The 25,938-nt window shown below is 42.4% G+C and overlaps 1 protein-coding gene across 3 annotated transcripts in view; it reads left to right on the top strand.

The window, feature by feature from the left end:
- DYM (dymeclin) overlaps positions 1 to 25,938 on the top strand; it is a 221,406-nt gene that overhangs the window by 177,311 nt on the left and 18,157 nt on the right. For all 3 annotated transcript variants that reach the window (XM_067315529.1, XM_067315530.1, XM_067315531.1), the window contains 2 exons: positions 4,087 to 4,269; positions 13,429 to 13,542. In XM_067315529.1, the coding sequence (XP_067171630.1) occupies positions 4,087 to 4,269; positions 13,429 to 13,542 (297 nt within the window). The remainder of the gene's footprint in view (positions 1 to 4,086; positions 4,270 to 13,428; positions 13,543 to 25,938) is intronic.

Genomic DNA, 25,938 nt, shown 5'->3' with positions numbered 1-25,938 from the left:
ATCTTAAAAAGAGCATTCCTCTCTTGGAAACTTAATACGAAGCTTATTTCATCCTGAAAGCCAGACTAATGTCCACCCTTTCATATATATGTCTCTTCGTAACATCACAAGTGAGTGAAATTCTGATTTTTACATGCCTATTTTGTATATATAGGAGGAAAGAAAATAGCGAAATAATTTTTATCTCAGGTTTTTATTAGACTAGACAAGACACGAGGAACGGTTAAGCAAAGTTAACCTGAATAATACATGGAGATGCCTCCTTTTTTTCTCTTAGGAATTGTTAACTTTTAGAGGCTGGAGATTTGCATTCGTTCATGATAGGACTTTTAAAACCAGTTCTCTATTATTATGAAAATTAAAATTAATTTAACGTCAAATTAAATTAAGAGGAATAGCACTCACAATGTTGAGAAGGTAAGAACCAGAAGACGAGTACCAGAAATTAAGCAGGTTTTCAGCAATGCTGAGTTCTTGCATCCCCCACTGGCAGCAATCGAGAGACTTGCCCTTAGGAGGAGATGACCCAGCTGGAAGCCCCTACCTGCGTCCCGGTGCTTAGGCTGCTTTATTTCCCTGCTGCTGCTTCAGCGGTGTACTTTTGAACTGGTTTTGCACAGCGGTGCGTTGTGGTCTCTTAGCGGTATGTCGTTACTGAAGGCTCCAAAATGCTTTGCCAAGCAGGGTGTCATGCTAATTATTAATTATATTTCAGTAAAAAAAAAAAAAAAAAAAAAAAAAAGGCAGCAGGACTTCACGATGGTTGGAGACTAGAGCATGCAGCTCTACCCACAGTTTGCCTATTCGCACCTCCAATTTGTGTTTCTTATTAGCGTTTATGACTAAACAGATTCCCCCGGACGGTACCTGGGTCTTCTGCACATGTCCCTTCCTGGTTTGGTCCTTGGGCGACTAGAACGTGACCAGGCATCTGGCCCTTTGCCTGGCACTTTCTGTTTAAAAATGAAAATATTTTCAAATATTTAGCACATTTAATTCCTATCCTGAGGAGGAAACATGAGGTCAGTATGGTTACCTACAGTAACATTAGTGCTCTGCCCCATTCCCTTCCCTTTTGTTGGCCAGATCTCCATCTCGCAAAGTTGGTACCAAGCCTTTAACTTCCCATATTTTTTTTCTACTGATGGATATAGTCATTTCTATGGGCATAATCAAAAAGGGGGGGGGAGGGGGGAAGCCTGACCTTGAGTGATGTTCATCAGTATTGACATCGGCATTATATGGGCAATGTTTTGTAAAGGAATGCTGTAATAAATTAAAATGGGCAAAAGCACATGAAACTTGCCAATTTTAGGCAATAGCAAAATGTCATCGCCTCTAACTAATCTCTCACCTGAAAGTACTGTTTAATTCTACCTGTCCCCCAAAATCAATGTCTTGCCACCCCCACCCCCCCCAATCCCCTTCAAGAGCCAATCCAGTCCAGAAAATATTTTTACAGCGCTGCCGTGGTTGGTGTCGCTGTTTTGGTCATACGTGTTCTGGGTTGTGGCTGCGTTCAGCCAGTCTGAAAGTTATTACACAGGGTGATAAACGTCTTGTCTTTTAGCTGTGAAATATTTTTGTAACCTTATTTATATCTGCCTTGACGCCATGTCTCGATGCGGAGGTGCCGTAGCTGGATCCTGGTGATACAAAGCAACAAAAGTGCGTGGCGATTTATCAGCGCTTACAGCATTTCTCCATTGTCTCATCCAAACGCTGTCCTTGGCTTTCTGTTTGTTTGTTCCTGTTTTGAAAAGTTTTAAGCTTTTACAAATGCTTTTAATCGCTAATTATAGGCGCGTACAGCTCTCCAGATAATATATATGCAATGCTGGGATTCAGTCCCACATCGCTTTCTTTTATAGAGTTCTTTCTTCATATAAACGCTATTTTTAGTGTACTCAGCTGCAGGTAAAAATCTGCACTGTAGCTACCCAATTTCTTCATTGGGATTCCAGATTCTTCATCTGGAGCTGCCGCCGGAAAGCGAAACCAGGCGGTTTTTCTGGCCACCAGGTTATAAATGAACTTTAATTTCTGAACAATAACTTCTAGTTAAGTTTGGGTTGTTTGAAGCCAACCAATAGCGGTGTCCGTCTCCTCTTGAAACAACGTGTTTGCAGATGCTAATACGGTTAGCAACGCTTTCTGTTTAAACCAGCTATATTCCCCTGTTTTAAGGTGAGCATGCTTTATTAAAAAGCCGGTAGTATTTGAAAAGCCATCGTGTGGGTTGTTGTGTTTTGGATAACTGAATGGATCTCGTCTGAGTCTGAATCCCAATGTTCTTGAGCAGGCTTCAGGGTAGAGGAGCTGCTTTCACCTGGAGGTTGGCAGATCCCATCCATGCACAAGGTGAACTCTATCGGCTGTTTGGGAAGCTGGAGGAGCTGCTGGTTTGGTGACTGCCTTTGCTCTCCTGTGTTGTGAGCTTAGCCCACATGGACAGCTTTCCTTACAGTCGTGGTAGTTATCTTGCCAAAATAACATCGTAGAGAACAGGGAGCATCCTTTTCACTTCAGCATCTCTTTTCGAATGCTTGTGTGATGCCTACAGTAGCTGAAGAGCTTTTTAAAAGCCACCTTAATACGCCATATTCGGAAATAAATCCAGCTTGGTAGGCAAGTACCGTTCCGCAGATGTGTTAGCCAGGTCTGAATTTTTCCTTAGATTCCAGATGAAGCAATTATTTCCAGTTTTGTCCTGTATTTTGTCCTGTATTTTTGTATCGTTTACATTTCATAATGTCCAACTGGCATGCTATTTCGTGCCATGCTAACCAGGTGACTCCATGTATAGGACCCACTTGCATTTTGAATGTAAGGATTACTTCTGTCAGAATAATACAATGCCACTGGCAGATTAAGTAGCTGCAGCGATCAGTTTTGTAAGGGTTTCTGCCAACTTTGGTAGCTACACTGCAAAGATAATTCAGATGGTTGAGGCAGTCATTTAAGAAAAATAAGAAAAGAAGAGGAGGAGATCCTCACATTCAGAAGAAAATCCCTAACCTCCACAGTCAGTCAGACATCATTGCTGAAGAATAAGATGTAATTGGAGTGTGTGCGCGGAATATTGTTCTTCCAGCAAGCATGTCACAAGGCTTTCATCACTCCCATCTCCAGCATGCACGCGGAAGATGAGCTGTTGGGGTAACCAGGAGAGTGACAGCACTGCTGCGTTTCAGCAGCAGCGTGAGCAGGACTGGCATTGCCTTCCCCACGCCTGAACACGGCTCAGGGCTGGAGGGGAAGGAGCAGAGGGCTAGGAGAACGGGACGGTCTTCTGCAATGCCCTATCTACGCTTACATGATGAAGCTGTAATTACATCTTCGCTTCCCAATACAAGTGGCCAGAGCAAAATGGCAGCAGAGGATTTTGCTCTTTATATGTTTCTAACTCCGCTACGTAGGGATTGACTGACAGTCCAACGAAATCCTCTTGCAAGTGCAGCCTCGTCATGAAGTACTTAAATGCCTTGTGATAACTCAGAACATGACTGCTTTGTAGGCAGTAAGCAAAAGTAAACGCCAGTGCTTTCAGGTCATACTAACCAGAAGAACTTTTGGTAGGATTCTTCTTGTTCTCACAATCCAGCATTTGGTATGTCTGAGAGATCTAGCAATATGAACAAAGTAGATTGGACTTTTTTTCCTGTGCCCGGGGGAGGACCTCTCTCCAGCCCCTCTGACAAGGGCTGAGCTGAAAATGTGGTAAATGAAACATAGGCTGAACTGCTTTTGCTTAGCACAGGAAAGGATGAAAAGACTAAATTCACATAACTCTTAGTGAATTTGGCTGCCTACAGTATGTTAATGCTCTTTTGGACAAGAAGATGGCTCCTGTCGAGAGACTCGAGCTAAGAGGTAAATGGATGCATTGCATTCTGGTTTCAAGTCTGGTTGGTACAGGAGCAAACACATCTCTTCCCAGACATTCAGGAATGCCAGATTTGTTCACCATTGAGACATTAGCCAGCTAATAGCTCCATTAGTAATAATTACCTGTGCACCGTCTTTATTGCCTAATATATTTTACAATGGAAAAGGGCACGCTAACCTTTTATTCCTTTCTTAAAGGCGCAGGACCTGAACGTGATCGAGGAAGTGATCCGAATGATGCTAGAGATCATCAACTCCTGCTTGACAAATTCCCTCCACCACAACCCGAACTTGGTGTACGCACTGCTTTACAAGCGGGATCTGTTTGAGCAATTTCGAACTCACCCTTCCTTCCAGGACATAATGCAAAATATAGATCTGGTAAGTAATACATTATTTAAAGGGTGCTTACACTTTATTTGATCACTTTATCCTTTCGAGAGGTGGAAAATATTCATCGTCTCTTAGCAGTTTCTTTCAGAATTTATTAAAATGTTGAGTTTCCCTCCCCTGTTTTCTGGGCTGTCACTGTGACTTACTCTGGGCAACATCTTTACTCAGCAGGCCCGGGAATTGTTCAAGGGGATTTTGGTAAGGAATTCCCAACCTGAGGCAAATCTTTCACGCCCCTAAGGAAGGACAGTGTCAGCTTCTCATCTTCCCCATGTAGAAGCATGCCTCTCTGGACAGAAAAAGCAGGGTTTCATCATCAAGTAGTCTTTTCTCTTACTCCCTTCACTGGACTATGAACAATTATGGAGGACTTTCTTAAACAGCTAAGAGCAGACATGCAACTGCCTCATTCCCTGGGTTGTATCTGCATTTAAGTTACTTTCACTTCCAAAGTATCTGTCCACAGCAGTCTGCAATCCTTTTGGGTAGGTAGACATTTTAGTAGAAAACAAAAGGAAATCGCTGTGGCTCTTGACTGACAGCATATTGGAGCGTGACTTTTGAAAACAGCTATGAAGTAATTTCTGCTCCATCTAATACTGGCTTTAATATTCATATTGAGAAACTGAGTGATGATCCCTGCTAGAAAATAACAGATTTTAAGTGCAACAGGCATTTCTCTCTCCTCTAGTCAGTACTTGCAGAGCTGAGCAACACTTGAGGTCATGCCGTGACCACTGGATGCAAGATATTGGAAGCGCAAGCTGAACAGGGTGCTAAATTTCTTGCTGCAGTGAATAGTTAATTTATTCCGTGTGAATACAAATCTGCAGAGGTTCTCTGTTTCGATGGGCTTTTATGTGAAAATATTACAGAAGATTGATGGATTTCTGATGCTCCATAAAGGGAAGCAACTTGTACTCTTGACAGAAATGCTTGACTGCAATCCTGTTTGTCCCTATCCCTTCCTCTTCTGTTCTCACTCCGTCTTTTCTGGTCTTGCAAGAGCTTGGAGCTCGGAGGATTCCAGCTCAAAGCTCCCAAGCTTTTGGCAACTGCAGAGTACAGGCAGTATGACACTGGTTGGATGACTGGGACAAGTTATCTTCAAGTTGCGTAAAGAGGGAACATGGTGCAGTCAAGATGACTGTGTTCTTCATTCCTGTCTGAGATGGGGAACTTTTCAACTTTCCTTGTCCAAATTGAGGAAAACCGGTGGTGGCCAGGTGCTTCTGCCTGACAGTCCCACGCCTCCCACAGAAGGCAATATGTCCTTTCCTTTGTAACAGTTAAATGGAGGTTTTCCTTGACAATTTAAACAATTCCTCCCCAAAGCTACTTAATATTGGGTTACAGCATAATGCCAGTTACATTCTGAAACTATTTAAAGCTTTCCAAGGGAGCATTTTGAATTCTTAAATAGCTCCTTTGTTAGAGAAGCGAGGATGTCAAAAAAAGATTTTTTTTAAAAAATGTACCTGTCACCAGCTGGCAAGTGGTGAGAGCTGTCAGGCTTGCAGATCTGAATAAAAGATGAGATTCAGCCAACTCTTCTTCTACCCTGTCACGTCCTCCAGTTCATGCATGCTATCAGCACTGCCACCGTCCTGAACAGAACCAGTCGTTTTCTTGTACGTGGTACAGCCTTAATGTTTTAACTGGTCTTTCTACCACTTGAAAGAGTGACAAATCATGTTAGCCTTGCTATACGTGTGGGGGGAACGTGTCTAGGACCACGAGGGCAGTAAATATCTGTAAAGAACCAAAAAGACTTCCTGTTTTCCAAATTTTGCTCAATCTTTTCTCTACAATGATGGGGTGCGAGTTTCACCCTCATGGCCGTGCAGGACGTTGTGAATGTCTAAAGTGTAAGTGTGCTCCAAGAGGGGTCAGAAACTCATGGGGAAAAACAAAAAAAAAAAGTCCTTTAAAGACTGTAAAGCACAAAAATGTGGCTACACTCTTTGGCTCAAGAATTTCCTAAGTTGTATGTTGCTGGAAGCTGCGACGTTATACTTACTCCTGGGGAAGATTTTGTTGTTCTTGACCTCCTCTTACCACCTTCTTCAAACATCCACCCCAGCCTATGGTCAGCGATGGAATGGGGATCTAGCCAGGCTTTTGGTCTGACCAAGGCTGGCTCATTGAAGGGGGCTGGATTAGCCAGCTTCCCATGCGTCAGAGAGCTCTGTTGGGTTTCAGGCCATTGCGCTCGATGTAAAGCTGTGAAGTTGCCTCTCAGGCCCAGGGATGGTCCCAAAGCTTGTAGCTGGTAGGTGTAATTGGTTGCTACCTTGGGTAATGGGTGGGAGGGGAAGAGGAGAAGCCACCTTTCTGAAGCCCTGAAGCACCTCTCCTCGGTTCTGTGCTGCGTGCGGATCCCATGCATCGTTACTTTTTCTGGTCATTGCAAAGCGAAGAACATTTGGATTGTCTCCACCCTCAAGTAGAAATGTGAGCCTGATTTTCATCATCAGATGCCACTAGGCGTCCCCAGCTGCAGAAACCGTGTGCATCCCTCTGTGCTTTAGTGTGGCCCCTTCTACTGTGCTGGGAGAATCAAGCCTTGTAGGTAGAAGCCTTCAGCAAAATCCTTCTTAACACTGGGCGTAAAAATTTCCTACCCTAAACTGTAGTATTTCATATAGAAATACTACTATATAGTATGCTAATGTTCTCTGTTGAAGATAGCTGACTGAAATGTGGAATTTGTGCAATCTGTAATGATTTTGCAATGTTAAAAAAAATTGCCAGGGTGCTTTGTCAGGAACATATAAAGCAGATGTGACATATCTTGACTTTAGTAATTTTTTTTTTAACTGTTGCATACAGTGTTCTCATAAACCAAATAGGGAAGCATAGAAGAGGTAAAAGTACTAAAAGGTGGATGTAAAATTGGTTGAAAAATGTAGGGAGAAAATAGTAACTAGTAGTTAACTGTGCAAATGGAAAGATGCATCTGCTACAGTCCTGCGTGGGGATGGAAAGGAAGCATAGCCTAGAGGCATCCTTTCAGCCTACTCGTGCTAGTGATGTGGTGGCCGGATTACTCCATCTGGTTTTAGGCACCATGCAGAAAGATGTGGGCCAACAGCAGAAATTCTGGGGAGAATCAAGAGCTGTAGAAAACATGACCTCTAAGGAAAAATAGAACTAGTGCTGAATAGCCAAAGGAGGGTAGACTAAGGGTGATGTGATGTTCTTCCAATACAAGACTGCTGTAAAGAGAAAGGGAATAACCTGTTCTTCATGCTTGTGGCATATAGGACAAGTGACTGGTGTAAAATGTGGCGAGGAAGATTCGCAGGTAGGTTTAACAAAAGCCTTTCTAATGTTAATAATAGCGAAGCACTGTCAGGGTTTGGACTGTTCAGGCTACTCTGCAAAGGTGATACTGGAGATAAGGCGTAACCTCTGCGTGCTTCATAGCTGAGGGAAAAACTGGTGAATGGTTAAGGGTCATCACTAGCTAGAATATTACTTCCATTGAAATCTACTTACATCATCCGCTAGGTTTTTATAAATAAGCTAAAAATTGCCATCACTAGCTGATTGAGAACATATGGGTGCAGTTAATGCTGTGCAGAAGAAACTGAAATCAAAATGCCTTCTGTTTCCTATTAATTTACTTTTCATTTTAGAAAGTCATCTTAATAGGATACTGGGCATCTTGTTTAGCTCAATGGGATATGCTTCCCCTGGATGCTGAACAAAGAGGAATGCTATCGTTCCTGTGCTGGCCTACTGCAGAAACATTTCAGCTGTAAACTATCTATATGCCTCTGTTTCAGAGGTGGTCTATAATTTGGTCACCAATCTCAGATGCGTCAGGAATTTGGCAGAAACTCCTTGCTGGTAATTACTAGAGATGAATGTGTTTCGTGACCACGATGAGAACTCATTGGCTTTCATTACTTTCATATTTCCTAAGATCTCTATGAGCTAGTGGTAGATACAGTGTCGTTAAACAGGCTTAACGAGGAGCTGCTAGAATTTTGTTTGCAAAATAGTCTGATAGAAATCAGGAGGTCGGGAGCGATAGTTTAAAGATTTAAAGGATCAGATTGATGCAGTTTCCTACAAGGAATTTAATTCTCCAAAGATATTTCCCTGCTAGATTTTAACATCAGTGGAGTTGGCTTGGCTCTGCTATAGCAACTTTTGTTTCAAGCCCTGCAGGACTTGCAGTGAACATTATAACTAATCTTTCATGGCTTTCCTTAAAATGCTGGTAGAAAAGCCTTGATCCTGCTAATTGCTAGAGCCTGGCTAAACACTTGTAGTGATTTCCCCACCCCCCCCCCACCCCCAAATGCTGCCAACTCTCTTCTGGAAAAAAAAGTTGCTTGAAAATGGGAGCATGGCAGCAGATGACCTTGAAAGGTTGACAGGTCTTTGAACATACTCTTGTTTCAAGATGAATCTGTTTTTTTCTTTTTTTCCCCAGTACTTTCAATTTGCTGACAAACCTGCATTTCTCTTGTTGTTGAACCACCCGGAGCAGCTTCATTCCTTCTGAAGCTCCAGTGAGGGTCATCTTTGCCTCGCTTTTGCTCCGAGACAGTGGGTGTGACCACTGGCTACTGACCCTTGCTGTGATTTATGGTTTCCTAAGGAATCTGCTTAGATGAAGTGCTAATCCTGTAGTACTTTATGACAAGAGGTTTGTTTTCTCCTTTTTCTTTTTTTTTTTTTTTTCCTTCCCCTCCTTTCAGTGTGCTGTGAATACAGCATGTTACTCTATCTGTGATGAACGAGGCTGGAAATGTAAAATAGCAATGTCAAAATACCTAAGTGTCTTTCTCTTTTCATCGCTTTACAAAGAAAAAAGAAAAAAAGGACGACAAAGGAATCCAAACTTTTTAATTTGGTGCCAAGTTATTCTTCTCTTTTTGTGGAGTTAACCTTGAAAATTGTGGGCAGAGGAGGCAGCGGTGAATCGTCCTGTTATTTTTAGCGACAGGAGAGAGTTGAGAGTTGTAGTGTCAGGCAGCGGCATGGCGCTGTGGATGGGTTGGGGCCTCGCAGCACTTCAGTTTGCACTGAGAGGATCCAAGTGGAGAAAGCATCTTGTCCTTGATAGCTCTGCTGCTTGGTGGATGCTATAGTAAATACAAATGAATGTTTCTTTACTTCAGAATGTCGCTATTGGAAACAATAGATAGGCAAAATAATAGATGCTGTGGATATTCCCTCAGAATCTGAAAAAAAAAAAAAAAAAACCCTCCGAGACCTAAAATGCCTCTCTTAAATCCGTCGACATCACTCTAGCTTCCTTGTAACACTTTTCATCTTTGGAAATATTCTGTAAATTTATTGGTTATGAAACTAAAGATGAGTCTCTGTGGGAAAATTGACCTCCTAAGTAGAAATGCTTTATGAAGAACGATTTTGGAAATCACTACGGAAAACGGGTTTCGTTAAGAGGTCTTCGGTATATTAATGGCACAAATTCTTGTGGCATGTCTGCGTTGTGCAGCAGAGCGTGGAGATGACCGAGTTCACGGCAGCCAAGCCACCTCCGCCTAGTTGCATACGTGTAGCACCACGTGGTTATGTAGCTCTCGCAGCCAGGATTAGTCCCTCTGAATAGGGCAAAGCCCTGTGCGCTGTCAATATGCTGTTTTATCTATATACCGGTAAGATATTCCTGATGAGGGGCTATCTAATCCAACGTTAACATGCCTTTTAATCGCTATTAAAATGGAAGCCTCATTGGAGAGAGCTTTTTAAAGTTGCTTGCACGGAGAGGACCTTTGGACACGCGCCGTGATTTGGGTGCAAGTAATTCACAGGGACTGGTCAAGTGGCTTGCTGCAAACTTTGCAGCAAACTTTTCTGCTTTCTTAGATCAGCTGCCCGAATGATCAGTGAAAATAAGAGCTTTCAGAATACCCCAAAGAGATGCTGCAAGAAAACGATGATGTGTCCGTCTCTCGGCCTACTTTTTGTTTGCCCTGAGATCTGCTTTTTTCTATATGTATGGTAGTGTGCTCAGCGTTACCTTTTAAAGCAGCTGCTAAAACTTGAAACTCATTTAATATTATCCAGCCGGTTTGCTTTTTCTGCATTATTTTCCTTTTAAGTGGACAAGGAGTTGAAACCTGTTAATTTCTAAGATTATTTTAAATGTAGCTCTGTTACTTCGTTGAGGAAAATACTTAAAGCGCTTTCAAAGGAAGAAGCTATTCTTAAAATTATGTTAAGCTTTCATTTGCATCTTTTATATTTGGGCAGGTAACTTGGTAAAGTGTTTGGCTTTTGGCTCGGGAGGAGAAGGGAACCTGGGCAGTGGGGAGGTAAATGCTACATGCTCTTTGGTTTTATTACTGATAGAGTGGTAAAAAGCAAATACCTCCTTTAGTGTGTCCTCTGTATAACTCCTCTCTTTTTCTTCGTATGATGAGTGCCTTATTGAGATGCTGTGCTATTTGAGTTAGGAGAATTACTCCAGTTCCATTTTGTTTGACGTAGGAAGACAAATAATGCTTAGAGATACTTATTGTTATTTCAATAGATTTTTTTTTTTAATTTCAGTCTTCACCTGCATACCAAAAATACCCATTCAAATCTCTGCGAACCACTGACATACCCTGAAAATATTGGAAGCCTATCTCACTTTTGTTGTGTATGAAATACAACTCAACAAAGATTTGTTTAACCACAAAAAAAAGTTTGTTTTATAGAAAAATCTTTCAAAAGTGGGTTAAGATTGGATGGTTTGACTTTACAAAGTAGGAAATGCCAGAATTCAGGTAGTATCTGCAAGCTTCATTCTGTTTTTATGCTTGCATTATATGATAGCATTGTATCCTGTTGATTAAAAGCCTAATATTACATTATGCGTTATGATCGTATTTTATCCTTTTGATTAAAAGCCTAATATTAAATTTTGTTTTTGTTGTGGTTTAGCAGAACCTGAGCTAGCAAGGGAACACCAGTGGGATGCAGTCTCTGTACCAGCCTGCCTGGCTGAGGGTAGCTTTCGACGGTGATTACTGACAACAGAGAAGTGTTGAAACACGGGAAACTCTTTTTTTTTTTTTTTTTTTTCTTTCTAAGTCCGTGGGCAACTCTCTCGTCCCTGTACGAGCTGCGTATCCTCTACCAGCGTTTTGTCCCAGACTGTGCCAAATCCGTGGCAACGTCCCGCCGAGTGCCTCGTGTGCTTTGCTCACGCTATTTCTGCCATTTTGCTGTGTAGTTTCTGGTTCCTCTCTCCAGCGCCTTGGCTGATGAACTCAGCACATCTTTGTCCTCCTTTCTTTCACGGGCTGGAGATCATAGCACTGCAGTGTCCTTATCGGTAAGAGTGTGAGACTTACCGGCTGCATCTGCCAGAGGCGGTCAAGTCCTCTCCTCTTATTCTAGCACTTGAGGTTATTGTAAGGACCTTATGGAAGGCTACACCTGAATTCTCACTTGACAGATTTCCACACTTTTGTTGTTGGAAGCAAAAAAAAAAACAAAAAAAAAAAACCTGCCAAAACCCCAAAGCAACTTCTAGCAACTATAATCTGTCTGTATCTCACCTGTTTGGTGCTTCACAGTTTCTAGAGAAAATTGCTCTGCAATCTGGTAGATCTACCTGCTCACAACAAGGGCCAGAGTTTCTAGGATCACAAGAGAGGAACAACAAATTTGAATCCCAGGGTAATCAAGCCATCAGCTGTCTTTGTTTTATTAACAGCAGCTGAGCTGTGAGGCATAATTAGGGTAATGGTTTCTGGCTCCAGCTGTGTCTCGCTCCAGAACAAAGAGAGCTCAGCAGAGATTTTTATAATGCAATACACTTTTCCCCCTTCTACTTGGGGAGATTAACAAAGATTACTCACTGTGCTGGGGTTTGTGATTCAGATACGAGTGGGCATTACCACTTTTCAAAGAAGAGTGTGTCCAAAGCGCATGAGAAGTCTGGGAAGCTGGAAGTGTGCACAGCGAATAGCTCAGGTATCTCTGCAGACCTGGCTCTAGGAAGAGGGCTCTGACCATCCTGTGGTGCTTCCAAGGGACTTTAAGTGGGCTTTGAAATTTTGTCCCATACCCTTCCCATACCCTTCTCTTTCAAGTTTTCGATCCCCTGTGTGATAAGTTCCTCTGGGATAGGGATTATCATTTGCAAAATGTGCTGTTTTGGGGATGAAAGGAGCCACAGAAGTGGAGATTATCTGATGTCCCACATGGAGAGTTGACATTGGGATGTCTGCCTCTGTTGTGACCTACTGTGCTTGGAGGGGGATGAAAGTTGAAGCCTGACCTAACTGTGTTCTAGCTAACAAGGACCAGCTGGGTCACAGAAGGGGGGGGGAAATAAGGTGAAAATCAGCCTGGCCTTATGAGGGAGGTGCATGGAGAATAAGAGTATTGAGAGGGAATGTGCAGGCTCCTGTGCCTGGAACCTGTGGTCAGCAAGGGCCATGGGAGTGTTGGGGTGGGTGGTTAATTTGGGGAGAAGAGGAGCTTTGTTCATTTTTTTTTAATTGCTGTTGCATATTTACTGACTTTTCTCTGCTGGTCCCAATTTTGTCAAGATTAGCAGCATCACAGTCATGTGGACAAGATCTGAATCCGACTAGAGCTGTTGGGTCTAAATCTGGCGACAGATTATGACGGGATTACTGCCAATTTTTATAAACATTTATTTTGATCACTGATTGTTGGGCTTCTTGACGTATTTCTGTGTTGTCCAATTGATTGTAATATTAATCTATTTTTTTCTCTGAAATCAGTGTGCAAGTTATAGAAATTAAAGATAGAAAAAAAAATAGAATTTTCTACTGCTCTTCCTGGCCTAGTTTTTGAAGCATTTTAATAGGATAAGCATTTTTCCTTATATATTATTAATAGATATGACTATAAGCATATGCCAATACTGGTACTTGAAAACCTAAATTTATTAATTCAGCTGCATGTTAAATTGTAAGTTCATCCACCCATTAAAAATGACACCAGAAGAATAGTAATAACTGTGCTAACTTGTCACTAACAAAGTCGTCCTGATTGTGGCACAAGCAATAACATGATTATTCTTTGAGAAGCACAGATATATTGATCCAGGGGAAGAAGATGACAGCTGCATATGTAAATTGATGAAAAGATCTCTTCTCTTGCTATTTGCTTATGTGCTCTGATTTTTTTTCATTCCAGGTGATCAGCTTCTTCAGCTCACGATTAGAGCAAGCTGGAGCTGAGTTGTCAGTGGAGCGAGTTCTGGAAATCATCAAGCAAGGAGCTGTTGCTTTGCCCAAAGACAGGCTGAGAGTAAGTGTGGCAAGACCTACTCAATTAGAGCACAGTGTTCCAATGAGTTACATACGCACCTTTTACATATATAATGTCAAAACATGGTTTTCTCTATCAATAGCAGGTGATAAGGGGTTGAACTGTGGATTGCAATGTGGGTATGTTTTAATTTCGATTCCTAATTTGTACTAAACGTTTGGGTGAGTTTTCTTTACTTGTTATTAAATTGCAGCGTGTTGGAGGAAATAAAATTAGCTGAAGCTAAGGCTTTTTTTATCACGTCTCTAAGATGAAGTCTCATCTCTGCTTGCATTGTTCATACAGTTAAGGTGTAACCAGGCTTTCATCACTCTCTTTTTTTTTGAGTTATCATATTCTTCTTTCTGTAGCGTTCCAGACCTCCATCAAGGTCTATATAAAATGCTACGAAGATAAATTTCTGCGGCTTTAGCCCTGAGTTAAGAATAAACCAACTTAGTGAAAATTAATCCAGGACCTGTAGGTCCAGTCAGCATGCCCATGAGCTTTCTAGATAATCCTAAGCAGAGCCCTCTGTTCTCTTTTGAGAATGTCTCAAATCTCGTGAGGGATTTACCAGCTTGACAGGTTTTATGAAGCCAAAATCCATTAATGGCTACGTGATGTTTCAATACTGAATTCTGTGTAAGTACCTAAGTAAATACATGGGAGTTGCATGTATTTTTTTTAAACACGCCACCATTTCCCCTTCTCCACTATGCCAAGTGTATTTTAAATACCATCTGCTTTCTGCAGAATCATTTTTGTTCTTACTCCTTGGTGAGAGGGAGCTTCTTCCCCAGACCCTTTTCTTTTGCTGTAACTTTAGGAAATTACCATCTGATAAAGCATACTGGGTATACATGGCCATTGGCGACAGCTGGTAACTTATTTATACCATGGCAATTTTAAAACACCCAGTGGGAGCTGTCTAGCCGGCTGCATATACTAACGTCTTTCCTACTGTTCCCTGTATCCTCCCTGTTGGAGCTAGTACATGTAGCGAGTCAATCAGACTTAAGTACTTGGGAACAGATTGGTCTAGAGCCTGAGTTTTGAACAGCAGTACAAAAATAGCCCAAATAATAACAGAGGAGTTGTTGGATCCAAATCCTGCGCTCAGCCCTTCAGCTTGTGCTCTTGCTACGTGACACTGTTGTGAATAGTCAGTAGGAATGCGTGCAAAACCAGGGTAAGGAAAAACACCGTATATTTTGCATTTTCTTCCTAGGGGCTGCTTTTTCTGTGACAATTCATTCATGCATGCAGATGGTTAAAAACTCTTATGTTAAGAGACTGCAGTAGTTCCTTCTTGACGTAGAGCCACCAGTAAAAAAAAAATTGTTGCTTACAAAAAATGAAAGTTTATCTGGTACTTAGTGTGCCAGGCTGACCTACCTGTTGGACCACAATTTAAAGAAATGTTGTTTCTAGAGTGAAATCCCGTCAGGTTTACTTTTTGTGTGTTAATGATATATGGTGTTCAAAACGACATGTTTATATTGCAGCCCAAGTCAGCAGATCAAAATGTTTTGAAAAGTGTTAACTCTCTAAGTCCTTATCAAGCAGTAGAGCACTTTCCATTTTAAGGATGCTGAAGGTGTGACTTGGAGCACCTACCTTTCCTCCAAAATACATGACTTTAGGGGCAGGGTTACCAAGTGAATATAGACATTCTGGCACATAATTCCTTCATATTGCCTGCTTTCACCTCCTGGATTTTATCATTTCTTCAAAACCTGTTTGCTGAGCGACAGTTTGATCAGAGCAGGTTACTCCTGCATGATGCAAAGTTGGTGACACTGACCCAGGTATCTGTAATGTCAGGCATTAATTTGTAAATGCTCATGACTCCCTTTCTTTGCAAAGACGGTGACAATGGGTAGCACAAGTGATTCTCTCCAGTAGAAATTTCACTGCAAGTCTTCTGGCCCTCTGTCCTTGCCCTTGTCTTAGAAGGATCTCGCAGTTCCCACTGTTTCTCAGGTCTTGCCGCTTCAGTCTCTGAGGTTTTCGGCGAAAGCTATTCTAAAGCTTGAAAAAAAATCATATTAAGATCAGACTGAAGATACAGTTACGCAATATGTTGGCAACAGTGAGCAATTTCGGCAGCTAAATAAAGGAGAATGCTTTAATCCACATATCTTTAATGACACTCTCTTGGGCATGTCTGGATGGGTGGGAGCAGCCCTACCCACGTTCGCTTTGCCTGCACCATAAGCTTGGTGGATGTTCGCATCCCTAAGCTCACACCTTTGAGCTGGAAGCCATCTAGCTGCATAGAGCAACTCGTATATCCTACTGAAAGGACAATTTTTTAACACATTTGCTTGGGCACAGCCAATTTGGATACATGGCTTTCGGATAGCGGTTGGGTTGTGCCTGACCAGCTAGGAGAATGTGTGGAGGAGTTATGGGTCTGTTGCATCTGAGTTGACATGACCTATATGTAATTACAGCATGAAAAGCTGTGAAGTTTAATTCTGAGAATGTATAGATTGGCTTTTCAATTAATTGTTAATTAATTTTCAAGCCATTCTAGCCTTTTGCATGCTGCGGTGCCCAAAAGTATGATAGACCGTGCAGAGAAACTGCTCCCACCTCCTAGAAATTGCCATCTTCGACTTCAGCACCTCGAGGGAGGAGATTGAATCACAAAAAGGTTAGGATTTGGAAAAAATGAGGACTGAAGCAGTTCATTTACCCGCTTGCCTCCCCGCGGCCCAGACAATGGTTTTTTTTTTCTTGTGTGCAAGTACGTAATGTATGCACAGCTAAATACAGGCAGTGTTTTCAAGTTGCTTATCTTGGCCTTTGCGGAGGAAGCGAGCGTTCGAGAGGCATTGTATTTATTCAGATCTCGAGCCTTGTTGCTCAGACCATAGTTCAAATGTGAATAAGCGTACACTAAAAATAACAGCGCTCAGAGCCACGATCCCGATCTGCATAATGCGGCTTATCAGTTTTGTAGCGCTCCCTGGTACTGCTGCTCCCTTGCGCCGTGGGAAGCACCGCGCGACTGAACGCGAGCATGGGTGGTAGGAGCAGGTCTCTTGAAATTATTATACCTGCAAGGAAAGAGATCCTGCATCCACTTAGCAGAGAAATGTTGGGAAACGGAAGCTCTAACTCAGATTCTCCTTTGAGTCCTGAAGCAACCTGATTGCTGTTCAAGATGAACGATATAATTAACGTTATTTTAACCATGTGCTTTTAACTGTGTGCTGTGGAAGGCAGGGAGAGTCCAAGCTGAGTAATTAGCCTTTTAGAAGACTTCTGCATAAACAGTGAGATAAAGGGCAGGTGCTGAAATCGAGAGCTGCTGATTGCTCCTGCAGTCTGTGGGAGGAGATAAATGAACTTAATATGCCTGGGATGGAGGCAGAAGCCACGGTTTGGAGATAGAGCTGTCTCCTTTGCAGATGAGCAGCCCACAATCCAGGCTCCCTGTTTTATTGCAGAAGCTTATTAAAGGCAATTTAGAGATCATAGTGATAGGTGAAAATTGGCCTCATTCTTTCCTTATTTTTATTTTTTAAAAGTTCACAGGCTGTCTTTCTTTCTTCCTTGTGGTGAACTATCTGTGCTTTTGGGGCTAGGAGCGTGAGAGAAGTGGGACTGTGTCTGGAGTCTGAGAGTTATCTGGGACGTCCAAGGGGAGTTAGCCAGCAGATAACTGCTCTTTTACAATAAGTGGAAAAACTTGTTTTGAATGCCAGCTATTGACTGGAAGCTGACATTTGGGCTCGTGGGCTGATCAGACTCAAGAGGCCACATTTAATGTTTTAAAAGAAAACTTTCCATCAGCTAAGCCACTTAATGCAAAAATATTTCGTTTCCATGAACGTATTCTGAGCAGCATTTATTCTTTTCCTGTTTTCTTTTCCCTGCATCAATTAGTATTTTGTCATCCGTGTGCATTTTGTCATGTGTTCTTGTTGTGTTAGGCAGACATGCCATTATGCTGCCAACTTGCACCTCTTTGCTATTGTACTAAATTTAATATTTATCTAAGTGCATTCTAGTTTCATGAATATTAAAATTTTACAGAATATGTAAAAGGAGCAGGGGTAAAAGCCTTCAGTCTCTTGACACACAAAGCTTTCCCTTAGGTGTTAAAAGCACTTCTCGGAGGTTTACCTTTTATGAATGATGTACTTCCAACTTTTTCAGCTTCCATACGTTTCACAGGAAGGAAGCCCCTGATCATCAAGGCACCAGCGAGCAGGGGAAAACAGTAAATTGCCCCTGTGACTGCTGTTAGGGACCGCCTGCCAGCTGGTCCAGGACAGTTTTGTGTCCTGGGCATGTCATCCAGCTCCTGGGGGAGCAGCACCAGCACCCAGAGTTCTGCTGCCCAAAATGCCATAAAAATAACAAGGTTGTTGGCTGAGGTGGCAACGAAGATGTGTGTCCAGCTTCTGGCTGCGGATTTGTGTGGCTGCTCTTTGCTGCAAAGTTGAGCGTTGCTCCTAACCCAGCTCCTGGCTGCAGATAAAACCCCCAACTTTAACCTCTGTTGTGCTTTTACCTTGAGTTGGCAGTGTAGAGAAAGGGGCTTGGCCATATCACCGCTAGGCATTGCTCCTCAGCTCTTGGAGAAGCTGGGCGGAAATACAGGCCTGCTCGGTGGCCGTTAGCTCCTTCGTCATGCCCTGCGCAGTGACAGGCGGTGGGTAGCGTTCAGAGCAGTACCCCAGATTGCAAAGAAAACCACTAGCATTTTGTACGCATGCATGCTATCTAGCGTGGTGGTGCTCCTCAGAACTGTGTCACTTGGGATGCGTTGGCAACTGTAATTTTTGATAGGATCATCACCATCAGTTCACCACTGTGCTGGCAATCTCCGATGCTGGATTAGCCCCTGAAAAGCTTTTTGGTCTAGGCTTGGTTAAGGGTGTTTGACCCTCACTTTGGATGCTGCTGGTGTCATAGTTGTCATTCCCACCTGCAAACTGTCACTGCAGTACACGGTTGAGACATTTCAGGTTTACTGCTTTAAAGAATTTAGCTCCTGGTCCAGAATCACACTTCTAGGTATGTTATGCCTTTACTCTGTAATGGTCACCTGTGTTTCAGGTCCAGTTCAGTGGTGGTTATGATCTCTAAAGCATATCATGCTGTGAAACATAGATTCCTGAGAGATCGTCCTTTGACCAGTCTTCTGTTACGATTGCTCCTGATCACAGCAGCAGCAATTTTGTTACAAGTGTCCTGGTGTCCTTGGTTCCCCATGGTTGTCTGGCCAGAGCGAGATACTGGTAGGCTTCAGAATCCAGAATAGCGGTCTTCAGTAATCTGAATTAAACTTTGTGGCAGAGCTGTAGTTCTTCCTCTTCATACAGCTCTTTTTTGCACTTGTTTAACTGTTAGAGCGCTGCTTCACTAGCCTGGACTTTAGGCAGAGAGAAGAACGCATAACTTAACTCTGCGTGACGTAAAGGCGTGCGGGGGAATGAGCTATGGAGATCAGCAGCTCCGCTACAGAGCTTTGGGGCATAGTGCTAAGCAAGAGAGACAGAAAGCTTCCTAAAAGTCAATTCTTCTTCAAAATTCTTCCTGATACTTATGTTTTTCTGACTGAAGGGTCAAGGATCTTGTTATAGTGGAAGTCGATTGTGTCTAATACATCCTCAGGGCTGCCACGAGGCAGGCATCTATGGTCCAGGCTTCCCTTTGCTGACCCGCAGCTGCTGTTAACCCTTCACCTGAAGAAGACCAGATTAATAGGAAAAGAGTAGGAAACATTTTAAACAAAGTGCTTTTGGGGCCTTTCCACAACCCCAAACATTTGCTAAGAATAATATTTACAGATTGTGTATTTCCTTCTGGCAACTTGTATCCTGAATTGGGATGTCAAACTTCCCTGCTTCCGTGAGCTGCCCGACAAGGGATGAATAATAACTTGCGTTGTGCTTGAAGGCATTGCTTTTAGAGGTCAGCTTCTCAGAGACCTTGGGTAGAGAAGAATATACTCCTCATCCCTTGAGAAATACGATTGTGGGTAATCAAGATTCCAGGAAAAACGATCTAAGAAGTCTTGATGGGCCTCGTGCTCGGTAAAAAAACTTCTCCTCGTGGAGCTGTGGGCAGGCAGGTTGAGACGTCTGCACTCAGATGACACTAGTTAATCTTCAACTGGGATTATAAACTTGTCTGTCTGAACCAGGGCAAAGCCTTGTGCAGGTGATCATGTTAACCCAGCTGCTTGAGTTGTTGGCAATGAGTTTAAACTAAACCGAATGACACTACTTTATAATAAGTATGTCCAAGCAGGCATTTTTTATTGTTTTAATCTGTGTAGTTAAATAGTGCAAACTTGTGCGTAGACAAGATCTAACTTAAGTATGTGAATAATGTTACTGAAAAAATGTGACTATTAACGTGCTTAAAGTACCAGAATGCTTCATCGTATCGGTACTCTTGATTTGTGTTGTATTTTGGAAATTTTTATAAAGAAAGAGAACATAGCAGCTACTCTTAATTCCATAATCCCAGAAATAAGAATCTTGAGGATCAAAACACAGATCATCGCAGGTGTAGTTCAGAGAAAAATGCCACAGACAGTCCTTTTTAAACATAAATATGATAAACCACAGAAATGCTACCTTAGTAGGACTTGAGTAGCTAGGAAGAATACATTAATTAAACAGAGCATGGTAAGAAGGTTTTGCAATAAGGTCCATGTATACTTATTAACAAAATTGCAACCCTTAAACTTGTTTAAACTTTTGTTTATATGCTTGATTACTTCTTTTTTTAATGCTGCGGAAGCCAAGTGCCAAAGTAAATTAGCTTTAGCATCTGTGCATTCAGAGTCTTTGAAATTTGTTGACTCCTTTTGTGAAGTTTCCATGAGCAAAAATGTATTTCAGCAGTCTTCAGAGAGACTTGTTTGTAGCTACGTATAATGCAAGTACTGCTGATGAGCTGGATTAAATACTAACAGAAATCCATTTTCAGAAGTGTCCCTAATAAAGGTAGAAGAAATCATGCAACTTGGAAGCTTTAGGGAAAGCGAAACAAATTTATTCTGTAGCCCTTTAGAATGTAGTTTAACTTGAAACTTGCAGTTAATGAAAAACCATGAAACTTCATATTGGTGAATGCAAGACTTTTAAAATGTTGGCGTGGTGTGGTGAGTCACTTAAAAAGCATATTTATTTATTTATTAAGGACGTGTTTTAAAATTCTTAACTAAAAAGCAACCAAAACTCTTGCTACAGTTGCCTTTCCAGTAAATGTTTGAGTGGATTTTGAAAGTCGTACCTGTCAAGATTTGGGGTTCTTTGTCGGTATGGACGAGTCCTTTTGCCCATAACGTCTGAGTTGAGTTGAGTATATTGTGCGTTTGCATGTGGCCAGGTCGGACAGTGGTGGTGTGTGCCATGGCACTCGCAGCCTCTGTTTGGCGCTCCCGAAGAGAGTTTAGCTAACGTTATAACCGATACTGTATTTATACGTCACTCTCAAGGCGATTTGAAAAGGTGGTATGCTCTCCACCTCTCCCTGGGTGTCTTCTGGATATGAAACTTCTACAGAACCACATTTTTATTTAATTGTTTTTATAGCATTATGGAGAAGGGGGACCTCAAGCAGCTCCAGGAAACTCATTTTTCAAAGATGAAATGCTCCTGAGAACCCAGACAACTTAGGTTTGCTTTGACATAGCAGCTGTCAGTCAATTTTGGAATTAAAACAGTATTTTAACTTTAGTTTACTTCAGTGGTTATAAATTCTTCCACAGGAGTGGAAAAAAATAAACAGCAACTTTTGGCATTGTTGACTAGGACAAGAAGAAACAGCTATTTTATTTTACTTGTCTTCCTGGCACGCAGTTAAAAATACACTAATACTTTTCTGACACCTCCCTATTGAGGAGTAATATAAACATCATTGCAGCATCAGCATAGGAAAATATGCATTAGCAAGCTCTTGAATGCCTGATCTTTAAACTATTTCTCATGTAGTATCAGTTTCTTACTGTGAATGAGCCAAAATCCTTTCCAGCAGAAAATAATAACCATGCTTTCAACTTGGAGAGAGCACTCTATAAAATTTTCCTTTGTAGACCAAGAGTGAATGGAGCACTTCAGCCTTGTTTTCTTCCTCACCTCTGAAACATTCATTGCTATATCCTAGCGTTTCAGAGATCCATGGGAAAAATCCTGATCTCACTGGAATTTGAGAATTTTGCTGTTGGCCTCAACAGGCTAAAGATTTCAAGCCATATCTTCATGCTTCAGAGACGTTATCGGGCCTGATCTGAGCAGGAGGCTCAGCAGCTGCCTAGGACATCGCATATCTCATGCTGGGGAATGTGTGGCTCATACTGATGGGTATTAATTAGGGGTGGAGAGCATCTATGCTCCGCTCTTCTCCATCCCATTCCTCCATCGTCCCCCTTTGCTTCTGTTTTGTGGAAGTGACATTGATTTAGCAGTAGCCCAGAAGGCTGGAAAGACAGATATTGTGTCTCTTCTTTGTTGCTTTAAATGAGAGCATGGGACTGCCTTTTGCATTGTATCTTTGAAGGTGTCAGACCAGTCTAATCTCCTAAAGGAGATTGGTGGGCTGCCAATCTAAGCTGTCCATGCCTTTGCAGGGCAGTCATGCCCTCAGTGGTCAGCTGACTGGTTGAGATTTCTTGTTAACGATGTTCATCTGGTCTGCTCTGGCTTTATGCCTCCTTGCAGCTGAAACACTGCTGTTTGGTACCAAAGTCCAAAGGCATCCCAGCCCATTTGACCTGGTTATTCACATGCAGCTCTGAGGTATGGCCATCTCTTTTCAAACACAGTGCTCTGGGGTGAACTCTGAAGCCTCAGACAACTTGGTTTCACTTCAAGGCGCTCAGCAGAGTGCAGTGGCTTGAGAGCAAGCAGCTGAAGGAGCAGAAGGGTTGGAGTTAGCGCCCTTCAGTTGATGAACTGTTAGTCTCAAGGAGCAAAGAGTGAGTCTTGATTATCCACATCCACTTCCACTTGGCTCATGTAGGTTCTCATCTTAGAAGTGGCATATAAGGATTAATGCATCTGGGCTGGTTTTCACTTATGTCAAGCAGTCAGTGGCATACCATAACTTGCAGTATTGCCCTTCATTTTAATGCTGTGCCCTGAAGAGAGAAGAAAATAGATTTCCTGTTTCTGTGCTGTAGCATTTCTTGCTTGCTCTGCGGTCGTATGTGAGGAATCATTACAAAATTTGTTAAACGCATAGCAGTAGCTCAGAAATATGAATGATACTTTCAAAGATAGTAGCACTGTTAATATGAAAACACTCTGGAAGTATAACTGATCTTCTCCATGTCCAGTTCAGGTATTCTCATTGTTTCTCTTGTCATGTAATTTGGGGGTCTAAAGTCATTGAATAACATGAGCGAAGCATGGAAGGAGCAACTGGGTTTGGGCTCCTAGAATTGGTTTGCTCTAAGGTTAAACCTTGTCTCAAATAGAGCTCTGGTGCAGTCCTCCAAGGCCATGTACCATGTTTGCAAACCTGGGGTAAATAACATAAAGAACTTCTCTTTTTGATGTTCCTAGCTTGTGTTTGCCACAGTCTAAGTCCTGAGCGTGATGCCTGTAAGATCCCAGCAAAGCCATGAGGGATTGTGCTATGGTACCGGACAGAATGAGTCGAGTGAGCAGCATTTTCCTTAGGAGTGAAAAAGAGCTTATCCCAGGCTTGCCAGCGAAACAGAAGATGCAATAAAAATGAATTTGGCCGCTCTGGTGGAGGACAAGCATAATATTTCTTTAGCTTCCCCAACTTCCTTTTTCGCGATTTTGTTTTTCGGTGCAATTATGTTCTGCTTCCCAGTAAACTCTCGAACCAGCAGTGCTTTCTCACTGACGCTGTGACATCTGGGCGTGCGGGTGTAGCTAATCAACTGCAGACGCCGTTGCTATTATAAGCCTGCAAGCCACTTGAAAAGTTACCCGGGATTTTTGTAATGAAGGGCCTGAAGTTATTATTTGAGCTATTTTCTCCTTTTATCTTCCCTTCAGGGGTCATCAGACTGGCAGTATTTTTTTCTTGCTTTTTTTTTTTTTTTTACAAGCTCAAACTTTAGACTTTTCAAAGTTCAAATCTCGGTGTGTCAAGCTACTTGAATTTCCTGTGAAAATGTTTGAGTCGTGAATCAATTTGTAATGATATAAAAGGGAACAAACAGTCAGATTAACTCTGTATTAAAAGAGGGCATTTAAATGCATGAGGGGATCGCAGCTGAACTTGCATTGAGGCGTATTTGCCATTTTGCAATTAGAGCTGATATTGGCTGTAACTATTCAGTAAAATTATCAAGTGCATTTACAAAGATAACTTTTTAGAAAAATCCCTCTTAGTTTAAAAGCAGGAATCTTCAATTTGCGGTGTTCAACTTTGCAAGCAGGGCAGCCTCCAGTTCCTCGCGAAAATATGTCCCTCCTTGTCTCGCTCTTGCCAAAATACATCCATACATGAATGATCTATTCTTCTGTATTTGGATTTTCCCTGTTAAAAGGGCGTTGGGGGGGGCGGGGGGGGGATTTTAAACGCCTCAATACAAAGTCACTCCCAGCACTTGGCTTTAAAATGCGTAAAGACAGCTCAAAGTTGCAGATCCAGGCGTGTTTTTCGCAGCCGTGCGCTTGCAGCTCGGTCGCTTAAAGCACAGCGGGAGCTGGTGGGGATTTTAGGGGATGCTCTGGCCTCGGAGGAGCCCAGCAAGCCCCGGCGCTCGCCTGGTGCCGCTCGGCGCGGCGGCGATAAGCCGGAGACAGGCTGGCTCCTCGCAGGAGCCTCTCCGGCCCGCCGGGGCGCTTGACAGCTCCGGCAGCCTCTGGCTGACTTTCCCCCGCGGAGCGCTCGCTTATCAGGAAATGAAATTGGTTACAGGATCTCTGGCGGTGCCAAACCTCGCTGACGAAATGGGCCGCGCTCCTCGGCGCGGGAGGAGGAAGGACGGATTAACTGTTTCGGCTTGGCGGTTGCTCCCTGGCTGCTTTCTGCAAAGCGCCCGTGGCCTTTCCGACTTTTCAGGAAATCACAACCGCGTTCCCACTATAGTATTCCTGATGCAGTGAATTCCATAAGTTTGTCTGTCGGAGGTGCTCCTTTGCACCGCAGTTGCAAGCACGTTTTAAATAATTCCTAAATATCCCTATAAATATTCCTACGTTACGAGAATTTAGTCATTTCTTACTTGAAATACATTGGCTAAACTAGAAGAGGGAAAATCAAGATTTATTTAAAGGTACAAATAATGCTTTGTTGTTTGCAGGGAGGTTTTCAAGTAGATTGTTTAATTTGTAGAAGCTTAACCAGAATCAAAAAGAGATATATGTATTTTTCATTATGCAGATGAGCTGACAACAAAATGCAAGTGCAAATAGGGTGCAATTTTTTCTGAACATACCGCTGTGTTTGTATGGACTTAGAAAGCCATTTAGCCTATGCCAGACTGGGGTAGGAGCAAAACAGCCACCCCTTTTTTTAGTTAGTATGTGGATGCCATTATCTTTTGGTATGTATTTAGTTTTCAGCAAACTTCAGAAGTCAAATGCACTTTTAAAAATCCTGAAAATGAATGATAAGAGTTCAATTGCATATTTTTCAGAGATGCACCAAACTTCAGATTGCTCTGGAGTTTGCAGAGTAGTTCGGGGCGGCAGTCACTCCTGCCAGGAGCAAATTCTCAGTGTGGCAGATGCCAGTGAGAAATAAGAGCCATTGGTTTTATGTATATATATTTTAAAAAATTATGTTATACATATACTTATGTACGCATAGAGTGATTTTGCATTTTTCTAATAGTCAGCATCTGTTTCTCAAGACCATGTTAAGTTTTGCCCCGAGCCAGCTAGAGCTAGCTGCTGTCATTCTCCTGTTGCAATACTGCGTCCATGTGCTTAGGAGCGGATGGAGAAAGACTGTTAGCCAGCCTGATGGGTGCAGACCACTGTTTCTGTAGCACTCGGATCATTTCCGTTTGTGCAACGATGCGTGGTGGTGGGAGCTTTTCTGTTGTAACGTATCAATATGTCCTAACGCAATCAATAATTGCAACCTCCCGCGTACGAAATTAATAAGCCCAGAGGTAAAGCTCCGTGCACATATGGCAATTATTATGTCTGGAAGTGGCTGCTGCGTTAATTGATAGCAGTAGCAAGTAGTACGGCCTTGCTTAATTTCATTGTTTCTTATATGAAGATCCTGTAAACAGAATTTTAGCACTATTATCAGAGCTCTTTCTCTTTTTTTTATGAAAAATGGATCCCTATAAAAATGTTTAGAGCTCCCTTAGCTCATTTAACTTTGTTACCATGTTGGATCCTTCGTCCATTAACAAGAAGTTGCCGAAAACAGCTAGTCTGCAACCTATGGAAGAGGGATGCATGCAAGACTTGTCTGCCC

This window comes from Apteryx mantelli, chromosome Z (assembly GCF_036417845.1).
Source record: "Apteryx mantelli isolate bAptMan1 chromosome Z, bAptMan1.hap1, whole genome shotgun sequence".
In the NCBI taxonomy this organism is placed as follows: Eukaryota; Metazoa; Chordata; class Aves; order Apterygiformes; family Apterygidae; genus Apteryx; species Apteryx mantelli.
Note: the sequence above shows the minus strand (reverse complement) of the source record. Positions and strands in the feature narration are given on the sequence as shown.